Raw genomic sequence first — 27456 nt, forward strand, 5'->3', positions numbered from 1 at the left:
CATTACAACTTTTGGAAAAAAGCCCAAGTCCTAGCTGGAGATACCCTCACCCACACTGTATCTGACCCTGAATTCTTTTCTGTTTAATATCCCTCAAGAGCCCAGGAAGCTGTTAGAAAATGGATACAACAGATAACAAACTCCGAGCACAGATGAACTTACTGGGGAAATGAAAAACGAGATGGGGAAAGATTTCCTCTTTGTAGAAATGTACTGCTGGACAAAATTTGTAGAGGAGATACAAAAAGAGCTTTAAAAAATAAAAAAAGAAAAGAAACACAGAGCTGCTCATTGTTGGCTAAAAGTGGCCTGCAGACTAGAATTCTGGACGGGAGACATCTCATACGTACCCCGAATTGAGTAAATTCAGTTAGTGCCCAAGGCACCACCCCCATCTCTAGCGTGTTAGGAGACAAATGAAAACACGCATTCTTCGAGCAGAAGATTCTAGGGAGGTCCAAACAACAATCAGCATTGACAACAAGTAGACTGCTAGTTGCCAAGAGGGAGGGGGAGTAGGGGAGGGATGGATTGGAAGTTTGGGATAAGCAGATGCAAACTATTACATACAGAATACATAAAAAACAAGGTCCTAGTGTAGAGCACAGGGAATTATATTCAATATTTTCTGAAAAACCATAATGGAAAAAAATATAAAAAAGGAATGTATACATACGTATAACTGAATCACTCCTGTATAGTAGAAATTTATACAATGCAAATCGAGTACATTTCACTAAAATAAATTTTTAAAAATATTGGTAACAATGTATTTCTAACATTTCTACTAACAGATTATTGTAATTCTATGTATTTGTGAACAAAACTCTTTTTCATGAACTTACTTTATCTGGTGTACATTTTGAACTAAAAGATATGGCTGTAAACTCCTAGGATGTATTAATAACTCTGAATTGACTAAGTTTCAACAGATAAAGGAATGAGTAATGGTTCACTCGGTCAGTAAATAGCTTTCTAAGTCATTCTTAGTGCCAGGCACTGCGCTAATGTGCCAGTAACAGCAAAAAGTTCTCACTGGATCCTAGTCCTCAGAAAGCTCCCAGGTTGGCAGGCTAAATACACACTTAAACCTTTGAGAGGAGTTGTCAAAGGGCTTTCACACCATCAAAATTAAAGTCCCCCAAAGTGGCAGAATTCTCAGGATGAAAATAAAAATCACCATTTTTTCCCTTAAGACAGAACATGAGAAGAAGAAAGGGATAAAAGAGAGTCCAATAGAACTGACTAAAACTGACTGATCCTTCCTTTTCAAATACTTAATTCCAAACACATACTTCTGCATTTATCACATGACTCCATGAAGGAAAAATTCCAAAGTATAAAGAAAGCCTACTCTCATCCCTTCCCATTCAGTACCATGTGGCTACAGGGTAGTAAGGCTTCCCAGGTGGCTCAGAAGAATTCTCCTGCAATGCAGGAGATCCGGGTTCAGCTCCTGGATCGAGAAGATCCCCTGAAGGAGGGAATGGCAACCCACTCCAGTATTCTTGCCTGGAAAATCCCATGGACAGAGGAGCGGGGCAGGCTATACAGTCCATGGGGTCGCAATGAGTCAGACACGACTGACTGACACTTTCATAGTGTAGTAAGGTGATCCATTAGATGTCATATAAAATTAAATGTTTTTAAAAGCATCAATGCAAGTTTAACTTTTTTCTCCAAAACAAAAATAGCCTAAATTTATTTCTAAAAATGCATCTTTTCATGACTTTTGAAATAAACATTAAGATAACACTAATGATTATTATGAAACAACTAAGAAGACAAATGTCAGGATTAAGTTCCAAAGTAACCTTCATTAATTCCTGAAAAAATTAAATCTAGAATTACCATACAATCTGGCAAAGCCAAAAGAAATGAAATCCCTATTTCAAAGTGATGTCTTTGTTCACTGCAGCATTATTCACAACAGTCAAGTCATAAATATGCTCTTCTGTCCATGGGATTTCCCAGGACAGCATACTGGAGTGAGTTGCCATTTCCTTCTCCAGGGGATCTTCCTGACTCAGGAATCGAACCTGTGTCTCCTGTATTGGTAGGCGGATTCTTTAACACTGAGCCATCAGGTAAGTCCATAAAGAATATTACTCAGCCATAGAAAAAGAAGGCAGTTCTGCCACTTGTAACAACATGGATGAACCTTAAGGACACTATGCTAGGTGAAATAAGTTAGAGTTAGACGAATACCATATGATTTCATTCACATGTGAACTCAAAAAAAGTTGAAGTTATAGAAACAGAATGGCAGTTGCCAGGGGCTGGGAGGTAAGAAAATGGAGAGATATTGGTCAAACAGTACAAATTTCCATTTATAAGATGAGTAAGTTCTGGACATCTAATGTACAGCATGAAAGTGAAAGCATTAGCCGGTCAATCATGTCTGACTCTTTGCAACCCCATGGACTATCGCTAGGCTCCTCTGTGCATGGAATTCTCTAGGCAAGAATACTGGAGTGGATAGTTGGCCTGCCATGCTCCTCTGTCCATTCCCTTCTCCAGGGATTGAACCCATGTCTCCTGCATTGCAGACAGATTCTTTATCAGCATGGTGACTAGTTAATAATTCTGTATTATTGATATATACTTAAAAGTTGTTGCAAGAGCAAATCTTAAATGTTTATACCACACACACACAAATTCATAACTATGTGAGGTGATTGATGGATTAACTAACTTTAATGATGTGATAATTATTTCCCAGTATACACATACCTTAAATGTACAAATGTCATATGTCAACCAGAGAAGGCAATGGCACCCCACTCCAGTACTCTTGCAGGGAAAATCCCATGGATGGAGGAGCCTGGTAGGCCGCAGTCCATGGGGTCGCTAAGAGTCGGACATGACTGACTTCACTTTCACTTTTCACTCTCATGCATTGGAGAAGGAAATGGCAACCCACTCCAGTGTTCTTGCCTGGAGAATCCCAGAGATGACGGAGCCTGGTGGGCTGCCATCTATGGGGTGGCACAGAGTCGGACACGACAGAAGCAACAGCAGCAGCATATGTCAACTACATCTCAATAAAGCTGGGGTAAAAAAGTAAATAGAGTAACCTCCATTAGCTGATACAATGGAATTATATACATATATATATATATATATAATATTCAACATAGATGGGAAAAACAAGTATATTCACATCTGTTGCACAGCTAACTCTAAGCCAAGCTTTTATAATAGCTTTACAAGAGTCATTTAATTTCATTTTCCCAGCAGTGCTTATCCTTATTTTATAGACAAGAGAAATGAAGCTCAGAAAGGCAACATAATTTGCTAAAGGTCTTGTTCTTAGAAAGTGATAGAACCAGAACTGAAACCCAGGTCAGATGGCTCCTGGTACTTCAATGCCTCCTATACAAATATGCACATCAGGCATGACAAATGATTACAGGAAAAAATAACTAGGATGTTTTTCCATGGCACTACAATCTCAACTGCCTCAATTCTTCAATCAGAACAAACACATACCTGTCTACTCCACAGAAGAATTGTGAGCATTAGGTGTGACTGTGCACGTATGTTCGCTTGGTAACCTGCAAAGCACCTTGCTATTGGCTTTGTAACTATTTTAAAGGCAGGGAAAGGACCAATGGGTAGAAGGTGCATATGGGAAAGTGCACTGCAACTTGGAAGAGGAAGAACTTTCCTCCAATTACGTCTGCCCAAACTTCCTTCTGAAGGATTGAGTTGCCCACCTCCCAAAGGGTTCAAACACAAACCCAGTGACTACTTGTTTGACATTGTGGATTGGGGGGAAGAAGTTGGATTAGACGACCTTAATATGCATTCACTTCTTAAATTCTTTAATACCTAAAATGTCTTTAATGTCTTAGAACAGAATTCTTCCCATAGGAAAGTTATACCCTTCCCTCTTTAGCACCTTTATCCTGATTATTCTGAAATGGAGATTATTATCCTGGAGATTATTCTGAAATGCAAAAGACAAATGGCTACAAAAGAAAGAAAAAACTTCAAATGATCACCTGCAGAAGTAAAAGTATAGGGGCTTCTCTGGTGGTCCGGTGGTTAAGAATCCACCTTGCAATGCAGGGGATGTGGGTTCGATCCCTGGTTGGGAAACAAAGACCCCACGTACTGCGGAGCAACGAAGCCTGCCCACTGCAACTACTGAGCCCCCACACTCTGGAGCCCATGGGCCACAACAAAAGATCCTGCGTGACACAACTTAGACTCAATGCAGCCAAATAAATAAAGAAGTAAAAGTACAGGTAGCCATCTTTTCGCCACACCTATTCATTCCTTCTTGCTCCAGTAGCTGGCTTACCTCTGGATGGTGCTCTTTTGGATATATCTGGATTAGTAGCTTTCAAACTTTTTTGATGGTACATCCATAGAGGAAAAAAATGAGCATACTCTCAACATGCTTCCATTTCTACATTTCTACATTATGTGCATGTACAGTTAATATATATCGGATAATACAAAAATACAAAACCAAAGAAATACAAGGTCTAAAAGAAGACAAAAAACATACAGCATTTTCTCCCAGGCCATCACCATATACCTTGTTCTCCCCTTTGTAAGCCTGATCACACATGTCTTTCTCCCAAGGGTCATCAAGTCTTTTTGATTCCACCTCTCTTGTCTCCTTCATCTCTTATAGTTTCTACCCCCAAGGTCAAGGTCAGAACTGAAGCCTTCAATATGCCACCGTAGAGTACAAGAAAACTTTTAAACTGGCCTCCTTCGACTCAGAGTTTTTCATCCTCACATCTGATCACATCATCCTAAATGGCTCCCCACTGTCCACACAGTCTAAGCTGCTTGAATAACCTAAGAACATATAACGTAATGATCGTCATCTCACTATGTCATTTCTCACAAGACAAACTTTCCTCAATTTCTAATCTGGAAAATGATATTAGTAGAATGTACGTCACGGGTTTCTTGTGAGATTAAAACAAAATAATATGTGAAAAGTATACTTACATTGCCAGGCGCATAATATACACTCAATAGCTGTAAGCTATTAACAGCATTACCTTCCTATTCTCATCTTGTTACTCTGCTCTAAGTATTTAAAACATTAAGCTAATGATTCCTCAAAAGAAAAAATACAGAATCTTTGCAGGAGACTTTCCTTTACCTGGAATGCCCTTCCTTTCCTGGAGAACTCCTACTCATCCATCAAACCTAGCTCAAACGTCTCTCCCATGCTGCTGCTGCTAAGTTGCTTCAGTCATGTCTGACTCTGTGCAACCCCATTGACAGCAGCCCACCAGGCTCCCCCGTCCCTGGGAGCCTGTATTAAAACTCTCCCAGGCAGAACTAATTTCTTCCTGTATAAAGTTCCCATAAATTTAAAACACCTCTAACACACTATGTAGAAAATCTGTTTATTTCTCCATCTCTAATTCTAGGACACAATCCATAAAAACACATGGGATGTGTTTTACTAGTTATCAATGCAACGAACACCACTGAGCAACTACCATAATGCAAGACAGTTGTCTTAATTAGGGAAAAAAAAGACCTCCCCTTGGAGAGTCTACAGTTTGATTAAGGAGATACTCAATAGCTGTTTGTTGAATGAATGAAAGATATTTAATTCCAGTATGACTGTAAAAGAATTTAAATCAGAGACCCAGAATCAAAAGTTTCAATTATCTTAACATATAATGCAGTCACATTGTAAGTACATTCATTACGATTTAACTCCATGTCCATCTTTTCTAGGACAAGTCCAAGGGAGGGAAGGAAAATCTTATCTTTCCTCACCATCCTTTCAGTCTTTCAACTAGACTTTGGCTACGTGTATGTGTGAGGCCACAATCTATGAGCAATGAGACACAGAAGTTAATTTCTGCCTTCTGAGTTTTCACGGATGCAGTTCTTGGTAACGTAGTGACTCAAGGATTTTCAAGAGTAATTCTGTTTAGTTTTTCTCCTTATGGTTTGAGTTGAGATCCTAACTTACAGCAAAAATTGTGATTGTCTTGTAACCACTGCTATAGCAACGTCATGAATTGTCAGTGAACCTAGGATTTTTAAAAAATCAACCAAAAACTCTCAGGAAACATAATAAAATTTCCTATTTATAGAAAAAACTCCCATCCTTACGGTAACTTGAATTAACCACAGTCGGAAAAACAACAAGCACTTCACTTGCTCCATCCAGGGTTAGATGTCAAGTCTCCTGACTGTCCTGAGTCAGCAGTGATTGTGGAAAATGGAAAGGTGCTATATAATATGCTATCTAGGTTGGTCATAACTTTCCTTCGTCATGTATGGATGTGAGAGTTGGACTGTGAAGAAGGCTGAGCAGCGAAGAATTGATGCTTTTGAACTGTGGTGTTGGAGAAGACTCTCGAGAGTCCCTTGGACTGCAAGGAGATCCAACCAGTCCATTCTGAAGATCAGCCCTGGGATTTCTTTGGACGGACTGATGCTAAAGCTGAAACTCCAGTACTTTGGCCACCTCATGCGAAGAGTTGACTCATTGGAAAAGACTCTGATGCTGGGAGGCATTGGGGGCAGGAGGAGAAGGGGACGACAGAGGATGAGATGGCTGGATGGCATCACCGACTTGATGGATGTGAGTCTGAGTGAACTCCAGGAGTTGGTGATGGACAGGGAGGCCTGGCGTGCTGCGATTCATGGGGTCGCAAAGAGTCGGACAGGACTGAGCGACTGATCTGATCTGATAGGAGGTCTTAAAAAGGCCACCTGCCTCCTGTTCTTTTTCCTTAATTCAAAAGCACATGCAGATGTGCAGGGGAAATTGAGGCTTTATTCCTCAGGGGCTCATCATGTTCCCACTTTAGTTTTCAATTTACCCAGGTGTGATGTGAAAAGACTCTTTACAATCTGAGAAACTAACAAATGACAAAGATTGGCGGGGGCGGTAGAACCAGAGGAGGAAGCTGAGGGCTACATGCATTATCTATACTCTTAGCTTAAATTGCCATGATTTGATGTCCATTTACAGGAACTGAGAGCAGTTATAAGAAAGGTAAAGATTTTAGGGAAATTGGGAGGAAATTAGCATCCAAATAGGCTAATCTAAAGAAGTTACAAAATTGCTTTGACTTTTCCAGAGATGGGTCACAAAGTGTGGTCGCCATTCCAAAGCCTCAACACCCCCTGGGACCTTGTTAGAAAGGCAAATACTAGGGCTTGGGGTGGGGCCCAGCAAACTGCTGCAACAAGCCCTCCAGGTGATTCTGATACAGGCTCAGTGGTTCTACCAGAAGTCCTAACACCTCAAAAAGGAGCAACAGCAACAAACCTTAAGTAAATTTAGAGAACCAGCTTAAAGAGATACAATTTCTTTCCCAGCAGAAAATAAGACAAGGCAGGGCGTCTTTGTTGGGGAAGGAGCAGGGTGGGAGTAACAGGAGTTGAAGCAGCAATTTCTTATTCCCAAGAACAGAGCACTAAATATAGCAAGAGTATTCCAAATTAGGACATTTAAAATTCTTCTCCCCACGAATGCCTTTTCTATTGCATTCAAAGAGGCAGTTCCACCATGACTTTTCTTATCAAGTTATCCACTGAGATAATACGGTAACAGTTTAACCTTAGTATATAATCCTGCCTGCTCAGTCATGTCTGATTCTCTGCGACCCCACAGCTTAGCCCACCAAGCTCCTCCATCCATGGGATTTTCCAGGCAAGAATACTGGAGTGGGTTGCCATTTCGTCCTCCAGGGGATCTTCTCCACCCAGGGATCGAACCCACGTCTCCTGTGGCTCCTGCACTGGCAGGTGGGTTCTATACCACTGAGCCACCTAGGAAGCCCCTAGTACATAATCGTTGAACAACAAATACAGCCTTTTATTTTGATTAATACAAACTCTATTTATTAAGACAAAGATAGTAATCATTCTTCCTGGCTCTCTGGAAATTTCAAGAGTGTGAATGGCATGAAATCTAAGCATTTCATCTTTATAAGGCAGTGTCCTTAGGCAGCTCTCTACAGAATTAGAACAGAGGTTTGAACCCTGGTGGCTCTATCATTTAGTAGCTGTGTGATCTTAGGGAAACTATTTCAAGTTTCTAAGTATTGAGTTTCATCTTCCCCACCTGTAAGGTGACACTGATATGACCTCCCTCAAAAGGAACACACTGTAGATGTTAGCCGCTAGCACTGTAGGCACGAACAATATTAACTACAGGCAGTGTTTATACAGTAAGTCCCCAACATACGAACAAGGTCTGTTGGGAAAGCATATTTTCAAGTCCAATTTATCTGCAGGTCCAACAAAGTTAGCCTACGTACCCAACTAACACAGCAGACGATATAGTACTGTCCTGTAATAGGTTTATAATCCTTTTCACACAAATAATACATTAAAAAAAACACACAAAAATGTATTTTTAATCTTACAGTACAGCACCTTGAAATGTAGAATAGTAGAGTACAACAGGTGGCATACAGAGGCTGGCTTCAAGTGAACAGGCAAGAAGAGTTACTGACTGGAAGAGGGACAAGTGGGAGGTGGCAGAGCTGAAGGGTCATCAGCAATAGGAGACCGAAGGCAAGCAGAAGTTTCACTCATGCCTGATGTTGAAGGCACAGGTTCTGGTTCCTTGCTGGAACCAGATACCCATTTGCATCTTTGAAAGTTCACAACTTAAAAGTTCGTGTGTAGGGGACTCACCGTACTGTAACCAGGCACTTTGCATCAGGAAACAAGCAAAACTCCAGACCCAGGCCCTTTTCTGATTCATTATGAAAGGAGTCTAGATCTTAGCTCAAAACAATCAAATGATAAAAGACTTGAAAGGCACAGTGAACAGATGTTGGTGAACACAGAGAAGAAATCAGACTGAAGTTGTCAAAGATATAAACTGCTGACGAGGGACATGAGATGAGTCTCTATCTTAGGTGTCTTGAGCAAGGGTGCTGCTCTGCTTAAAGAGAGGAGAGAAACAGACACACATATACACACTTTATCAACATATCCCATCTGGAAGAAAGTGAGAGGAGTATGCCTTTGACAGCAACTAGAAAAACTATGGTTCTCTCCATTTGTTTGGCAGATTTATTTTTGGCAACCCTTAATGAACAAGGAGAACAGGTTAAAGGCAGAGCAACCTACATCTCTAGCTGCAATCATACTCATGAAGAAAACAGAGTTCATTATCTCTCAAGGTTTTCAAACAGTGATGATACAAGGAATTATAACAAAGTGCCTCTTTGTAGGTAACGGTCCTAGAAAGCCTATAAAAACAATTCTTTTAAGATTGGGTCCAGTATAGCTTCTGGTGATTGGCTAAATATCTCTCATTGCTTTTCTAAAGAACCATTAAAATCCCCAGTTTTTAGTGTTTGCTTTGTAAAACTGAAGTCTGTTTAGTGATTTTAATCTCTCTGGAGATGAATGAGTTTTAAATTATTTAAGGAAAAAATCTGCCACTAATAAAGACAACAGCTTCGGGTATAGCAGTAGTAAATAACAGTCATTATTATAGTAGCTCATTTTTACTGAGCCCTTACTAACTGCCAAGAGCAGTGCTAAACTCAATATGTATGCACTGCTATATTTAAAATGGATTGCTGACAAGGACCTACTGTATAGCACAGGGAACTCTATTCAATGCTATGCGGCAGCCTGAATGGGAGGGGGCTTTGGGTGAGAATGGATACATGTATACGCATGGCTGAGTCCCTTTGCTGTCCACCTGAAACTATCACAACAACATCAACTGTCTATACTGCAATATAAAGTAAAAAATTTAAAAATAAAAAAAAGAGCAGTGCTAACTTCTTTTCAGGTACAATTTTATTTAATCCTCAAAACAATGCTTATAAAATAAATGTAATCATTATACTCATTTCCAAGTTAGAAAACTGAGGTTCCAGAAGAACCGTAATTTGAACTGCACTTATCCAAGGTATTAACCTCTCCACTGTGCTGTCTTTCTTAAAGGAAGCCCAATCACTGAAATTGATGAAGATTAAAAGTACAGAGGTGGCCACTGGTAAATGTCACCACTGTCCCATTCGAAGGGCAATCTTGTCTCTAAATCAACAAAGAACAACAAGTAACAGTAAAAGCCATTAAAGGGAAAAGACAGCTCTCTATACACTTCTATGGAATGGTGCCGACCAACATTACTCACACACAGGCCAGAGAACTGTCGGCTGCAGATCCACAATGAGATAAAGAGCTTGTGCCAAAACCTAAATCAACACATCACTAAGCACTGTTTAGTTTAGCTGACATTTGTGTGGAGCAAGACTTGCTGGATAAAGGAAGCAGGGCCATGATTTACCATATCTCCTCATGGACCACTAATAAATGGATCTGACCAGCCCTGGTCTACGGACCAACTCTGAGCAGCAACAATCTATTGTTGAATAAAAAGCAAGTCTACAGTAACTATCCTGCAAATGACCACATTTGTTCACTCAATAGGTAGGTAGGTAAATACTATGAACACAAATGCCAGTGATGCCACTGGAAGGGTAAACTGCAAATGATTTGAGAACTGCCATTTTTTGCCTTATCAGTTCTGTAGTTCAGCCAAAAACAAATTTTTATAACCATGAAAGTTATTTTTTTTTACAAGAGTAACTGTTTTCTTTGTCTATTCTTACTAAGTATTTTAAAAAATTAACTAAAGCCCCTGGTGGCTCAGAGGTTAAAGCGTCTGCCTGCAATGCAGTTCGATCCCTGGGTCAGGAAGATTCCCTGGAGAAGGAAATGGCAACCCACTCCAGTATTCTTGCCTGGAGAATCCGATGGACAGAGGAGCCTGGTGGGCTACAGTCCACGGGGTTGCAAAGAGTCGGACACGACTGAGCGACTTCACTCACTTACTCACTCAACTAAAGTCCATACTTTATTTGGGATTCCCTTAGTTTTTAACTAATGGCCTTTTCCCGCTGCAGAATCCCATCTAGGATTTGGTCCTCAGGTCTCCTTAGGCTCTTCTTGTCTACTAAATCTTTTACAATCTAAAGTTGATTACTATTGCTTCCAGAGCCAGAGTCCATAAAAATGGCAATACACCAACACTTTTTAAGCACTTACTATGTGCCGATCAGTTTGTCTGTTCAATACTCTACTTGTTTTACCAATGCTCTGAGTGAAGTACTATTATTTCTATTTTATAGGCAAGGAAAGTAAGGCAGGATGAGAGGAAGTTATCTGCTCACAATCCAATAGCTGGAGAGTGGTTGAGGCAGGATTTGGACCCCAGGTCAGCAGTCTGATTTCTGAGGCTATGCTACAAACTACTATGCTATACAGAATACTTATAAATTTATGCAGGTATGTTTATTTCAGAGTGTTACGGTATCTGAAAATGGGACATTAGGAGACTGTCAGAAACTGCCAGAAGATGACTGATCACAAAGACAATAAAAGTCATTTTTATTGCGTTTGACAGTGCACAGGGATTTCTGTACATTATTTCACAATGTAATACCAAGACCAATGGAGGAAAAGAGATACCTAACAGAAAAGTGACTAAAAATGTTAACCTGACTAGGATGTAGAGTTCCCAGTCCCCAAAAAAGATATATTTATTTGTAGATTAGGTATTTGGAGAATATAGGAAAAATGTGTATCACTAAAACTCTGAATTTTATAAAAATACAGTCTGGAAATTTCTCAAACATGCACTTTTGGTGACACATTTGAGAGTTCCCATTAACATTTTTAAAACAATCGTAACTGAAGGTCAGTTAGAAATGGAGTGGCCATTTGAAAAAGCATTCACTAACACACTCTCTTTGTAGTAGTATACTCAGCAAACTTTTCTAAGGGACATGAAATCTAACAAATTCTCCTTTCTAAAGTCTCACAATTCACCAGCTTTCTGTGCCATATTTTCACTAGGGAATGCATCCACTGTCTGTAATGATGAAAAGAAAGGTGAAAGCTGAGCACAGCACAGAAATGAGAGCAAATTATTCAAGTCAGGAGTCAGCCCAGAAAACATCCCACTTTTCTAGGGCTGCTTAAGGAGCCTTCTAAAGAGCTGCTCTCTTCACCCACCTGTCCTTCTCTCTCTGTCCCCTAAAGACAGGGAGCAGGCAGCTCACTGCAGCAACGGCCACACCTTTGGCTCTGAGTTCCAGAATTACTGCTGGTGTTTGTGGGTTATAATTTGACTGAACTGTTGTACATCATCAATATGTGCACAAGGAAAAGCCATCACTGATCCTCAAAGAGAACTGTTCATCGGACACTGACAAGAAATCAAAATATGCCACAAAGCCATGACATATGGAAAATAAGATGAGTAGAATGACTTCTTTCTCCTCTCTCTTCTTTGGTAAATAACGTTGGCAGTCGTTGGCGGCTTACTTCCATTTTTCAAATATGCTACATTCACAGCCAGACTAAAATCTGGACGTCCTCAGAGGTCAAAAATTCCTAACTTATATAAGATAAGCAGACACCTATTGTTCTATCTTAACTGCTGGAGGTCTGAGGGAGAGAACTGTTTTTGTAAGCTGCGCCTTCAGAATAATAAAAGCAAATAACATAAGGACAAAAGTCCAAAGAAAGGTCTTCCACAGATCAACTGAGAAGGAGTTAGAAATGACAGCCCAGAAACTGGGATACCAAGCACTTTAAGAACTGCTGGACTCTGTGGGAGAGGGAGAGGGTGGGAAGATTTGGGAGAATGGCATTGAAACATGTAAAATATCATGTATGAAACGAGATGCCATTCCAGGTTTGATACACGATACTTGATGCATGGGGCTAGTGCACTGGGACGACCCAGAGGGATGGTATGGGGAGGGAGGAGGGAGGAGGGTACAGGATGGGGAGCACATGTATACCTGTGATGGATTCATTTTGATATTTGGCAAAACTAATACAATTATGTAAAGTTTAAAAATAAAATTAAAAAAAAAAAAAAAAAAAAGAACTGCTGGGACTTTGTAAACGCTCCTTATGCTACATTGGCTATTCTGCTGTGATGCCAAGAAGGCTAGAGGGTGCTACCTTTTCTAGGAGGCCTGAATTATTACAGGTCACTGCAGCCAGCTCTAGACTAGAACTCCAAGGGATAAAATGGTAGAAGTAGCTCTGAAAGAAAAGGAAAGCTGTTACCTGCAAACTCCAGGAATGAAAGACCAGACTCTGCATGATTAACAACAGAAGCAAGAGCCCAGTTTTCCAGCAGCATCTCAAGATTATTCAGAAAAATGTGGATGTTTTCATGTGCAGCCCATATCAAAGCCTTTCATTGATCCTCACTACACATTTTCATCCCTAAAATCCACATATCCTGGATTTTTCCATGTGCAGACATATACTTATACATGAAGACCTTGAAAGTGTTAGGATAACATTATTTGCTCTCCTCTTCAGTGTATGGATCTTGGGTTATAAGCATCATTCTAGAGGGCAGGGATTAAACCCCTATAATTCTCTTTAGGAAAAAACAGACTGAGTCTTCCCAGTAACTTGACCTATATATATTTTTGGGTTCTCTTCCTAAAACAGAACTTGATATTGAATGAATTAAAAATAACTGTATGAAAGTTACTGAGAGTAGATTTAAAAGTTTTCATCACAAGAAAAAATATTCTATGTGTGGTGATATACTTACTGTAGTGCTCATTTGGCAATATTTACAACTATAGAATCATTATGTTGTACACCTGAAACTGTGCTGTGCTTAGTCGCTCAGTTGTGTCTGAGTCTTTGAGACCCCATGGGCTGTAGCCCTCCAGGCTCCTCTGTCCATGGGATTCTCCAGGCAAGAATACTGGAGTGGGTTGGCATGCCCTCCTCCACACCTGAAACTAATATACTATTATATAATGTTATAATATCATAATGTCAATATTAATATAATGCCAATTATATCTCAATAAAAAATGTAATAAATTGATGGGTTTGGAATTCCCCTGGTGGTCCAATGGTTAAGAATCTACCTGCCAATGCAGGGGACCTGGGTTTGATTCCTGGTGCAGGAAGATTCCACATGCCACGGGGCAACTAAGCTCGTGCGCTCCAACTACTGGAGCCTGTGCTCAGTAACAAGAAAAGCCATCACCATGAGAAGCCTGAGCACCGCAACTAGAGGATAGGCCATGTGCAGCAACAGAGACCCAGAGCAGCAAGAACAAATTAATTTTTAAAAACCGATGGGCTCAAAAAAAAAAAAAAAAAACCTATTGAATAATTGACTTCTGCTTCCTAGAGTATACTGTAAATTTAGATAGATAGCCCTGACTCTTCTGATTGAAATTAAAACACTAGATAAGATATTTTTAAAATATGATTTTAACCACATCACCAGTTTTCATGTAAGTAAGGAATTTTAAAAGCCCCCAACAAGATGAAGTCAGTATAAATCAGGTCAAATGATAACAAGTGCTATGGAGAGAGAGAACACAAGAGAAGGAAGATGGGAAGAGCCACAGGAGGTTGAGGCGTCTGATCTTAAACAGCATGGTCAAGAAAAATATTTCAAAAGATCAGTATAATCAGACCATGTTCTATAATGACAATGCAATTAAGTTAGAAATTAGTAACAAAATGATAAATGAAATAACTTTGTATCTGAAAAATTTAAAACACTTTTAAACAGACTATGAGTCACAGAAAAAAATCACAATGGAAATTAGAAAGTACACAAAACCGAAAGATCAGAAAAACACTACATGTAAAATTTTTAGAGATATACATTCAGTTCAGCTCAGTTCAGTCACTCAGTCATGTCCAACTCTTTGTGACCCAATGGACTGCATGCCAGGCCTCCCTGTCCATCACCAACTCCCAGAGTTTACTCAAACTCATGTCCATTGAGTCGGTGATGCCATCCAACCATCTCATCCTCTGTCGTCCCCTTCTCCTCCCGCCTTCAATCTTTCCCAGCATCAGGGTTTTTTCAGACAAGTCAGCTCTTCGAATCAGGTGGCCAAAGTATTGGAGTTTCAGCTTTAACGTGAGTCCTTCCAATGAACACCCAGGACTGATCTCCTTTAGGATGGACTGGTTGGATCTCCTTGCAGTCCAAGGGACTCTCAAGAGTCTTCTCCAACACCACAGTTCAAAAGCATCAATTCTTCTGTGCTCAGTTTTCTTTATCGTCCAACTCTCACATTACTACATATAAAATACCAATAAGTAAACAAGGACCTACTGTATAGCACAGGGAACTATATACAGTATTTTATAATCTAAAATGGAAAAGGATCTAAAAAAGAAAAAATATATATTTTTATATATTTAACATATATATTCAGTTTTTATATAACTGAATCATTTTGCTATACATCTGAAACTACCACAACACTGTATATCAACTATACTTTAAAAAAAAAAAGAAAAGCTACATATGCTATCCTCTTAAATTGAACAATAAACATGGAAAAATAATCTTAGAGGAAATTTTATTACCTTACATGTTTACATTATAAAAAGTAACAACTTGGAAAATAAATAAGAATTTTAAAAAGGATCAGCAAATAATGCTCACAAAAAAAGTAAAAGGAAGGGAATCATAGGGAGGAAACATACTAACAAAATAGAAAACAAATATACAATACAGTAAATCAAAGAAGTATAAAACTAGTTCTTTGGAAAGACTAATAAACACACCTCTGGCAAGGTCAATCATGGAAAAAAGGGAGAAGACACACATATAAACAATTGTTATCAACAGAAAAGAAGTATAACTGCAGACGCTGCAGAGATTAAAAAGGTATGAGAATACAATAAACAATTTTATGTCAATAAATTAGAAAATCTGTAAATTCAAAAGCAATGGCGTTTTTTTTCCTTGATGAAAATACTAGACCTAGATGACTTTAGTAAATATTTAAGAGTCACATAGTTCCAGTCTTACATGAATTCCTCCAGAGAACAGTAAAAGGAAATGATCTGCAGCTAATTTCAAACACTTCAAAAAAATAAATTACTCTCAGAAATTACTCAGACTGCAATGCAGTAATTATATTTTTTAAAAAAGATATAAATAGCCTCACTTTTTTTTTAATGTAAAGTCATACTTGTTTATACCTCATAGGTAAGAAGGAACCATTGTAACAAATTCAGAATACTCAGAACATAATTTTAATAAACTCCACAAAATCAAAATTTGCTAGATGAAGCAAAAACAGTATTTTAAGGGAAATTATCATAAATATTTATTAGGGGAGAAGAACAGATGCCTTTCTTAGGAATAACACTTTTGTTAGAAATAACATTTACATTAGAAAAAAAATGCATTGTCTTAAATGCTTATAATAGCAAAGAAGGATAGAAACAATGAGCTTGAAAGCTACTAGGAATAAAACTACCAAATGACTCAACAATCCCACTACTGGGCATATACTGTGAGGAAATCATAATTGAAAAAGATACATATACCCCAGTGTTCATTGCAGCACTATTTACCATAGCTAGGACATGGAAGCAACCCAGATGTCCATCAACAGATGAATGGATAAAGAAGTTTTGGTTCATACATGCAATGGAATATTACTAAGCCATAAAAAGGAACACATCTGACTCAGTTCTAAAGAGGTGGATGAACCTAGATCCTATTATATAGAGTGAAGTAAGTCAGAAAGAGAAAAGAGAAGAGAAAAGAAAAAAACATTGTATATTAATGCATATATATGGAATCTAGAAAGATGGTACTGATGAACCTATTTAGAGAACAGATCTGTAGATACAGTGGGAGAAGGAGAGGGTAGGACAAATAGAGAGGAGCACTGAATGAATCTGCTGAATGACACAGAGACCTCAAATCTGGTGCCTCTTGACTACCTAGAGGGGTGGGATGGGGTGGGAGGTGGAAGGGAGGTTTAAGAGGGAGGGGAAATGTGTATACCTATGGCTGATTCACCTTGATATAAGGCAGAAACCAACATAATCTGCTGCTGCTGCTACTGCTAAGTTGCTTCAGTCGTGTCCGACTCTGTGCAACCCCATAGACAGCAGCTCACCAGGCTCCCCAGTCCCTGGGATTCTCAAGGCAAGAACACTGGAGTGGGTTGCCATTTCCTTCTCCAATGCATGAAAGTGAAGAGTGAAAGTGAAGTCGCTCAGTCCTGTCCGACTCTTAGCAGCCCCACGGACTGCAGCCTACCAGGCTCCTGCATCCATGGGATTTTCCAGGCAAGAGTACTGGAGTGGGATGCCAATTGTAAAGCAATTATCCCCCAATTAAAAATAAATTTTAAAAAATTAAAAACAAATGAGATGTATGTCCAACTGAAAAAAACAGATAAAGAACAGAATAAATCTGAAAAAAATTTAAAGGATGATAATAAAGATAAGAGTAGAAATCAATATGAGAAAAGAAAAAACAACAAAAATAGACAACCCCCTTTCAAGATTCAGCGAAGAGATGAGATAAAAATAAATATTTTAAAATAATATTTTATTTTTTATTTATTTAAAAGTTTTATTTGTTAGCCATACCACATGGCTTGTGGGATCTTAGTTCCCTGAACAGAGATTGAACGTGGGCCCTCACAGTGAAAGCTTCAAGTCCTAACCACTGGACTGCCAGGGAATTCCCTAAAATGGTATTTTAAATTAAATAGAAATCGGCCCTTATTTCAAAAATATACTATCATCAACATTATGTCAATGTATCTGAAAACATACAGAAAATGGAGACGTCTTTAGAAAAATATAACTTATCAAAACTGACTTCAGAAGGAATAAAAAGAATAAATAATCCTATCACTAATAAAACTAAAGCTTAACTGCTGGTAAGCAGTTAAAAGTTCTTCACACAAAGAAAATAACTAGACTCAAATAAGCAGTTTTACGGACCTTTCAAGAGAAGGAATATTCCAAAATTTCAAAATCTTCCACAAAATAGAGAAGCAATACTCTCCAACGCATTCTGTGAGTATAAGTGGAACAAGAACCCGATAAGGACAGTGTCCGAAAGCAAAGCCATGGGTCTATTTTGTTTCAGGATTTAGAGACAAAAACCAACCAACCAAGCAAAAAACAATAAAAAAAAACACTTCCTCCTAAAAACCTAAACTAAATACTGGCAAACTGAATGCAACTATTTACATATATAATACAATGCTGAAGACAGGTTTAATTCTGGAATACAGAGATGACTTAATATTAAAAACTCTATAAAGATTTCTCATTACATTAACTGATTAAAGAACAAAAAATAATATCAATAAATGCAAAAAGAAAAAAGGTAACTTTCAACCAACTATTAATGATTAAAACTTCAAGTAAACAGAGAATATGTGAGATCTTACCTAACCTGATGAGAATATCTATAACAAAACGAAAACAATCATTATCCTTTATGGGGGAAAAAAGGCTTGAAAACACTCCCTTTAAATCCAGGACAAGAAAAGAATGCCAATTCACTACATTTATCAACTTCATACTCAAAATTCTGCCTAGGGCAAAAACAGAAGAATAAATTAAAGCCAAAAGGATTGGGAAGGAGGAAATGTAATTGTCTTCATTTGCAAATAATAAGATTTTGTAACCAAAATATGAACAAATTATTTGTAATAATAATAAACTAGTAAGGCGGCTGGATATAAGACTTTTATACAGAGGTAAATGGCATTTCTGCACACTGAACTGAACTGAAATGGCATTTCTGCACACCAGAAACAGTTAAAAAACAATTTTAAAAGAGACATCATATACAGTAAGAAAAGTGAAATAAATCTAGCAAAAGACATAGAAGATATAAAACTTTATAGTAAGATATTTAAAAATAACTAAATAAATGCAGAAATATTCATATTCATGTGTAAGTAGAATTTATAATCTAATATAAAGATGCCCGTTCTCTGCTAATTGCTCTATAATTTCACAGTTTTAATCAAACTGCCAATGGACTTCCCATGGAAGGAAAACTGATTCTAAAATGCACATGAAAGAGAAAGGATCAAGATCACCAAGATACGTTTGAAACGGTATAAGGAAGGAGAATTCGGCCTACCAGACATAATATAAATTATTCACTAAATTGTAAATAATTATTAGAAAATATTTCTCCATACCATAAAATGTTCTTCAAACACCTGTGTTAATGACTTCACGTGTGTAAATTAGCTAATCACTCCCAAGTAGAATTTAGTTAACTATTCTCCACTGTTGGACATTTAGATTGTTTCCAGCTTTGCGACCTTTCTAAAGATGTTACATTTGAGTTCAATTTAATTTTGTGATAATACTTGATTGTCAGACACCCTAGATAATTCTATGATGAACATGTTGGTTATACTATAAAGGAATAATAATTCAAAATGATTACTTTATTCATTCAATTAATGTTTAACGAAGCTCTATTGGAGATGTGGGAGATAATAGACAATAATTTTTAATATCAAACTGTTCTCTGTTATGTCGGTTCTATCGCAATAAAGCTGGAAAAAGCAGAGTGCTCTCATAAGCAAAAGCAAATGAACAGTTATATGCAAAAAAACTCATTTCTACATTGATTTTATTTATTTATTTGGCTGAGCTAGGTCTTGTTGCAGCTTGCAAGATCGTTGGGGCATGCAAACTCAGCTGCAGCATTTGGTATCTAGTTCCCTGACCAAGGATGGAACCTAGACTCCCTGCATTGGGAGCATGGAGTCTTAACCACTGGACAACCAGGGAAGACCCTCCATAATGATTTTAAAACAAAATATTTTGCTATGAAATTAAGTCAGAGACTTTATTGGACATTATAAGAATGCTTTTTGTCACAGGACTACAGTTTTCATTTTCCATTTGGCATCATTAAGCTGGGTGCAAGCTCAGTCATATGGGACTCTGTAACCCAATGGACTGTAGCCCACCAGGCTCCTCTGTCCATGGGATTTCCCAGGCAAAAATACTGGAGTGGGTTGCCATTTCCTCCTCTAGGGGATCTTCCCGACCCAGGGATCGAACCCACCTCTCCCGTGTCTCCCGCGTTCCAGGAGGATTCTTTACTGCTTGAGTAATCAGGGAAGCTCATTTGGTATCATTAAAGGAAGAGAATATTTTAAACAAAAGTTGTAAGTAAACACATGGCAGCCTAGGGAATGTGCTTCTCGGCTCCGTTATATGTACTTGGATAAAAAGCAATGGCACAATAAAAAAAAAGAAATCCACCTTAGAAGGAGCTGGGCATCCCTCTGGTTTGCCTAGTACATATCCCTTTTTAATTTCACCATGAAACTCACTCTATTCTAAGTGTACAGAGCACTTTATTAGAATGGCTTATAATCGCCCACTTTGGGATCTATTTAGGCAGCAGATTGGTGATTATGTATTTGAATTTCAAAAAGCGTATCCAACTCAGAATGTAAAAAGAAGCAGTTGAAACTAAAGAAAATAAAAGTTAAACAGATAACAAAGCCTAATTTCTAAAGACTATTCATTAGTGCCAAGTCTGTAATAAAGGCTTTCTACAAATCACCTCACAGAAGCCTCACAAAGGTAAGGAAGTAAGTACTACTATCAATATTATCCCCATTTTACAGATGAAGAAATCGACTAATAGTGGTCAAGTGTATCATTAGTGGCAGGACTGAGTGGCTAACACCAAAGTTTCTGCTCTTTGCATGTTCTGTTTCTTCCCATCCTGAGGTATCAGCACATGAGCACAAATATGCTGTTAGTAACCTAGAAGGTAACTTGGGACCAACAAATAAAAACACCTTCAAGTAACAAAAATGTCTTCAAGGAACTGTCTCTAATATCAGTTTCTGACTTCAAACCACTAAAACAAAAAGAGACGGAGTGATTAGACATACAGTCTACTCGGCTTTTGTTCTTTTAATCTTAATTCTCAGTGGTATAATTTGAAATAAAAACAAGTAGCATAAAAAAGGGTTTGGTCAGTCCACAAAGTAGACTCTCAACTGGACCAGAGCTGAGGATGTAGGGGTTCCTGACCTATTTATCTCAGCTTATATAATGGTTTCAATATAATGGTTAGAGCTCAGATTTATCATCCCATAGCATATGCCAACCCTCACTGTATTTCAGAAGAACATGCTTTGCTTAAAAATTTCTCCAGAACTATTCAAGATATTTTCAAATTCATGAAACTAATCAAGTTTTCTGGACAATCTAAGAGGTCTTATTGCAATGGCTGCAATTAGCATGACCAAAATTTTAAATGTGTTACAATTGTACATATTCACCTATTTTTTCCCCTTGATCTCAAAGGCATGATGTGAAGCTACCGCCTGGGCACTGTGGTTTCTTGAAATGATCTTGGTGAAAAAAAATTTTTTTTAGTTGCTGTTAATCACTTGAATTAACTCCTCCTGTTAATAGATAAAAGAGTTGTTCTCTCTTTCATCTAGCTATGATTTCTTCAACGGATGTAAAGTCTAAATAGGTAAGTGTTCTATCTCCTACTCTACTTTGTGAGGAATCTAAAAGCAAACCAAAACTTGGTTTGGTTTGCTACTGAAAAGCCGAGGACCTGGGTTCCATCCCACGTATATTATGATTAATTGTGCAACTGACATTATGCCTCCTTATACTGTATAAGTAGGCTGGACAGGAAATGTTTAAAGTCCTTCCCAGCTATAAAATTTTAATTCACAATTTAAACTGGTATTTTCTATTGCAAGCTAAAGGAAAGAACAGTAGACGTAGACACAAGTTCCGTATGAGTGACAGAACCACTTTTAATTTCCCCACTGAAACCTATCACATGATGTGAGGTCCTATCAAATTGAATTGGCAATTTCTTATGCTCCATCTGCCACCAAAATGTACTATTTGTAGTTCAGGCAGCAGGGTGGTTAAAGAACCACAGATTTTCTTGGCACTTCCTGCACATATGGCATGTAGATGAGAGTACGAGATTATCCCTTGGAAAATACTGCAAATAATAGCTGTCAATTCTTAGCAACGAACAACACGCATTATTAAAAACAAACACAACTTCCCATCCATGAGTTCCACCTCATAAAATGTGTCTTTTGATTCTTCTGACTCCCATAGGTGAACCCATATTTTTTATACGGACTCTATAATATTTCTGCTGCAGAATTCAAAAATTACTATATCTCTGAAATCCACAGATAATCCTCAACCTTCTGCTAGCCACTGGTGATCTTTTCCACTGCTAAGTTTTTTGCCAGAGATGCTAAAAGTAGTGTAGTCGACCGGTTTGAGTTTCATATATTTTTCCAGACAAACTTGCTTTTTAAGGCCCCACACAAACAAGAGATTAATTTCTCTGGATTCTAAGTCTTTGGGAAATTGACCAACATGCATGAAATAATCCTTCTCCTCCTAACACATGCAAATTATTGCTTGGGGTCCTTTGGTCCTTGATTTACACCTATCTATTCCTCTAACTCATAATCTCCAATTCTTCCCCCTCTTACAATCCTGTGCTCTACTTTTCTGAACGTGATTTTATTATTTTTTCTGTATTCTCTATGTGAATGAATACATGAGTGCTCAGTCATGTCTGACAGCCTGCCAGGTTCCTCTGCCATACAATTTTCCAGGCAAGAATACTGGAGCGGGTTGCCACCTCCTACTCCAGGGGATCTTCCTGACCCAGGGATCGAACCCACCTCTTCTGTGTTTTCAGCACTGGCAGGTGGATTCTTTACTACCACTCTACCTGGGTATTACACTTTAATTCCCTGAGAACTCAGATACGAATTCATTACGAAAAAAGTTAAAGCAAAGGTGACTCTCCCATACATGGAAGTCATCCAGAGAGTTCAATATATGTGGCTTTATTCGGAAGAGACCTGTTAAGAGTCTTCTCTTAATGAGGCCAATACAGCTAGATTTTCCTCCAGCGATAGAATGAGCCATCTGTCTTTTGTTTACCATCAGATGAAATACCTGCTAGAACTGAGGGAGTTGGTTGTTCCCAATCCACCTATCTTTAACTAGTGGACTAGCATTCTGCCAGGGTGAGACCCTCAACCTTAAAGAGGGACTCAGGAAAAGAAACGGAAAACCAGGATCCTACCTCTGAAACTATTCTTAATGAGGGACCTATTCTCACTTCACAGACAGCAGGCCTCAGGCACTATTTAACTCTCATTTCTCTCTCACTGTCTTCTTGATGTTGCCTAGTAAGTTCAGGCGAATTTGTGCCATTCAAAGTGCGTATGGTCCAATTCCATTGTATTTCCCTATTCCCACATTTACATACGGATATAAGGAGCTGGTATTAGGGGCAACGAGATCAAACCAGTCAGTCCTAAAGGAAATCAACCCTGAATATTCACTGGATGGACTGTAGGGGAAGCTTCAATACTTTTGCCACGTGATGCAAAGAGCTGACTAATTGGAAAAGACTCTGATGTTGGGAAAGGTTGACTGCAAAAGGAGAAGGGGGAGGCAGAGGATGACGCGGTTAGATTATGTCACCAACTCAATGGATAGGAATTTGAGCAAACTCTGGGAGATAGTTAAGGACAGAGGAGCCGGGTGTGCTGCAGTCCACGGGTGGGAAACAACTTGGCACCTGAACAACAACAATCAATAGAATACAGCAACAGTGATTCTGGAACTTCTGGGGCCAGGTGGTGAGAAGCTTTGCGGCGTCCCCCTGGGTATCTCAGACCCAGTTATCATAAGAAGTGCAGTTGTCCTGATAATGGTGTGTGTGAAAAGCGGAAGATAACAGTTCAGCCCATGGGGTCATAAAGAGCTGGATATGACTTAGCGACTGAACAACAACAGTAAGGATCTGGGTTAGACACAGGATGTGTAAGTACTGCAGAGGAAGTAGATGAACTCTGGACACGGGCCCTGATGAGAAAGGTAGTTCAGGTGTAGAAAGCAGTCATAAAGCTGTCTGAGGACTCACAGGTGATTGAGGAGGGTTGAAGGGAATAGAGAGATCACTTTTTATGGGTCGCAATTTGTTCCAAAAATAATTTTCACCATGTTCATAATTTTTCCTTGGATTTGATGGACACATTTTAAACACAGGAACATATCCTGTTTTATTGATTTTTAAACCAATGTTGAGGGCCTAAACTCTCAAAGTATATAAGTAACCATGTAACTATAGAATTTATTAATCATGAGAATATTTTTCAGATAAGAACTTGATCATGAACAAACAACCTTGGAGCAGAAATAAAGAAACCAATTCTTAGAAGTACATGCTGCCAGTCAGCGCTGCAGATAGCACAAAATCCAGACTGCCACCCCTTGAAGACTTGCCACAAAGAGCCATGCGGAAAAACTGTACAGAGAAATGGTGATTGTGAACAGGAGTTCTACCTGAGAAAGGCTGTTGGATTTGTTAAGAAAAGAAAGGTTATGCTCATTAGAAAGTTTATCTGTCTCTAAGCAAATAATTACTTCTCTGCTAAAATAACTTCCATGTCAATGTAACCAGTTCCTACAAGCATACATTATCTTAACTGCAAGCAGATAAAAATCTGTGTTTCCTGAAGAGTGTTCATCTTAACTCCATTACTGGAGTCAACCTAAAGGAAATATAAGTCCCTGGGCTTGCATATTGTGTTTGCCTCTAGTCATAAGTTGGTCCAGATTCTCCTGATTGACAGAGGGTTTCCCTTCCAGGTCCTTTCACTGGACTCCAGGCATTTTCACAACTTGACCACACAAAAGAACTCCCAGGCTGCTCCTGCCTTTCCCAAGACAAGTACAGGAATGCCTTTCTCTGCAGCCCTTTCATAAGATTGTGTCTGTACAAACACAGGTGTCTACAAAGCAATTTTTATCAACTTTGCATTGAATATTCCAAAGAACAGCAGTAATCTCAACACTCCATCCATTGTCTCAATGGATGGTAAAAGCTACCAGTGATAGAGGAAGAGGAAAAAATAAACAACAAATAAATGTTTATTAAACACTTCATCAGCAACACAAAATACTTGTACCAGAGAGAAAATATATATTTTAAACCGCAATACACATTAAGTAAAAATGCCATAATCAACCATAACTAGATTCCTTCATTAGGTGACCATGTAAATGGTCAAACTACTACTCAAACATTCAAACCTTCATTTTACATGCAAGTGGCCTCCAGCAAATGATAAAGCAATATTCCCGTGTGAGTGTGAAAGATGGCACTGAATTCCGGCCCATTATAGAGGAAGAGTCAGATTCCACTAGTCCTTTCTTGGTTTAACTGCCAGGCTTTTAGGGAGCTGTTTTATAGAAGGGAGACTCGCCCTGATAAATGAGTGATTAGTGCAAATGTCGCCAATTTCCTGCACTCAAGGAAGCTCTAGACCACTAAGGGTCCAGACTTCAGAAAAATGACTCCTTAAAAGAAAAAAAAAAAAAAATACATGACAATGTATCAATGGCTGTGACAATGGTATATTCTTAAAAAAAAAAAAAAAGATGCTGGTGATGATAACTGGGGGGAACCTCTGCTGCTGCCTACCTCCTATGTAAGTTGCCGGCTGAAGGTGGTTAATTTAAACCCAGTTCTCCCCTATTGGAGGTGGCGAGCGGGCAGCGGGGGAGAGCCACCGGGTTTCCAGCTCCCCGTGGACCTGACGGGACTGGGACTGAGACTGGCTTGCACGAAGCCCCGGATGGCTCAACCAGGCGCTCCAGTTGTCTCTCACCACCCTCCTCCAACGCAGACCCCCAAGTTAGAAAACGCAACTCCCGGAGCACAATGACAAGAAAGCACACAAAAGGAGCAAGGCAGCCGCTCCCATCCGTACCTTTGACTTGACTTTCATACTCGGCGATGATCTCTTTGTCCTTTTTGAATCTGCTCGGAGTGGACATTATCCAGCTGTTCTGGGTTTGCTTTCAATGGGCAAGTTCTGTAAGGGGTCACCGACCAGTCAGTCTCCTCGGAGAAGCAGAGAGTTGTACTCCCAAATGCCGGGAACCCAGAAGCAGCACCGACGGGAGGGAGAGGAGGAGGAGGAGGAGGGGAAAAAAAGGAGCGAGCCGAGAACTAGATTAACCCGGGCGCTGGCACCATACTCTCGGGATCGAGCTGCCGTCGGCGATGCGGAGGGGAGCCCAGGGCTCGGGGCCGGAGAGGCCCGGCGCGCCGGCGAACTCCAGCGGGCGAGTGGCGGGGGGCGTCTCCCTGCCCACCCCACCCGGAGCCCGGCCACTTCCTCTACAGCCGCTGGGCGGACGCGGGGACAGCGCCGGCACTCCGCACCATTGTTAGCCACCCGCACGGGGAGCGTGGGGCAGGGCCAGCCGGGGAGGGCGGGCGCCGCGACCCTCCCTTCCTGCTCAGCCGCCCGCTCCGGCGCTCAAGGGTCCCGCCCGGGCTGGGGATGCTGCTGCCGCTCCTCCGTCTGCACACACGGCTGCTACTGCCCCGGGCAGGGTAGAGGAATCGCGATCCTAAAACGAGTCCCGGGCGGCCGCCGCGAGGGCGGCTAACGCGCTGTAAGAACGCGTCCTGGGCGCAGCCCCGGCGGAGTTTAGGTTTCCACCGCCGGCGCCTCGCGGGGCCTCCGCCTCCTGGGCCACGGTGCACCGAGACTGCCTCTTTCTCCCGGTCCCCCTTGCAGCTGCTGCCCCCAGGAGGCCGCAGCCTACCGGCACACCCTCACGCGCCCCTGGAGGAGCCGCGCCCCTGGCGGCCGCAAAGTTGCAGGCGCGCTCACGGCCCGCGGCTCCCCGGCGTCTGGGGAGCGAGCTGCGGGCGGCAGCGGCCCGGGCGGCCGCGCCGGGCTCGGCGAGGCGGGGCAGGGCTCGCGGGAGGGGCCCGACCGACCTCTCTTCTCCACCCTCGCCCCGCTCCTCCCCACCGGCGCGGTAAGCAAGCGCGGCGCTTCTCCAGGAAGATGGATGCCTCTTGTGGCCAACCGCAGCCCGACCCTGCGTGCCGAGCCCGGCGGCCGTGGGCGACGCCCCCAGCGCCTCCCCGGCTTGCGCTGCCCCAGCCGCTGGAAAACCCCACCCGACCGGTGGGCAGTCTTCGACCCGGGGTGAGCGCTGTGGTGGGGCTCTTTTGAGTCCAGTGGGGAAAATCAGACTTTGGATGTCTCCATGAACGAATGGGATATTACTCCCAACCCCAGTAGGAACACTGGAGTCTGAATTGTCTTGGATGTTAAGAATCAAAAAAAAAAAAAAAAAAAGCGAAGCTATTCGTTCAGGCAGAGAAACATATCCATCTTGAGCACCATATTCTCCCCATCCTAAAAGTAGCTAGAGAACGTCAGCATGGTGGGAAAGGCGTGGTGGGGAAACAGGTAGTACTTAAGATGTCTCTAGGTTTTGGCGGACACATTTAGCGTTTGGGACCTTCTCCACTTCCCAGGGGCTCAGGGGTAAAGAATCCGCCTGTCTATGCAGGAGATGAGGGTTCGATCCCTGAGTCGGAAAGATCTGGAGGAGGAAATGACAACCCACTCCAGTATTCTTGCCTCGAAAATTTAATGGACAGAGGAGCCTGGTGGGGTACAGTCAACAGCATGGCAAAGAATTCGATATGACTGAGCACGCACGCACACCGTCCTTCTCCAGTATTATAGGCCTGATTTATCAAAGTGATTTGTCCAAAGGCGTGTCCATATCAAATGGTGCTAGATCTAAAGA

General features: G+C 40.4%; 1 protein-coding gene across 3 annotated transcripts in view; it reads right to left on the bottom strand.

Moving 5' to 3' along the window:
• SRGAP1 (SLIT-ROBO Rho GTPase activating protein 1) overlaps positions 1-26761 on the bottom strand; it is a 310916-nt gene extending 284155 nt beyond the window's left edge. For all 3 annotated transcript variants that reach the window (XM_086400213.1, XM_086400212.1, XM_086400219.1), the window contains exon 1: positions 25605-26761. In XM_086400213.1, the coding sequence (XP_086256339.1) occupies positions 25605-25671 (67 nt within the window). In that variant the 5' untranslated portion in view covers positions 25672-26761. The remainder of the gene's footprint in view (positions 1-25604) is intronic.
• Positions 26762-27456: the final 695 nt, after the last annotated feature.

The sequence above is a fragment of the Bos grunniens genome, chromosome 5, assembly GCF_055505025.1.
Source record: "Bos grunniens cultivar Pamir isolate PY7600 chromosome 5, Bosgru_T2T1.0, whole genome shotgun sequence".
Classification (NCBI taxonomy): Eukaryota; Metazoa; Chordata; class Mammalia; order Artiodactyla; family Bovidae; genus Bos; species Bos grunniens.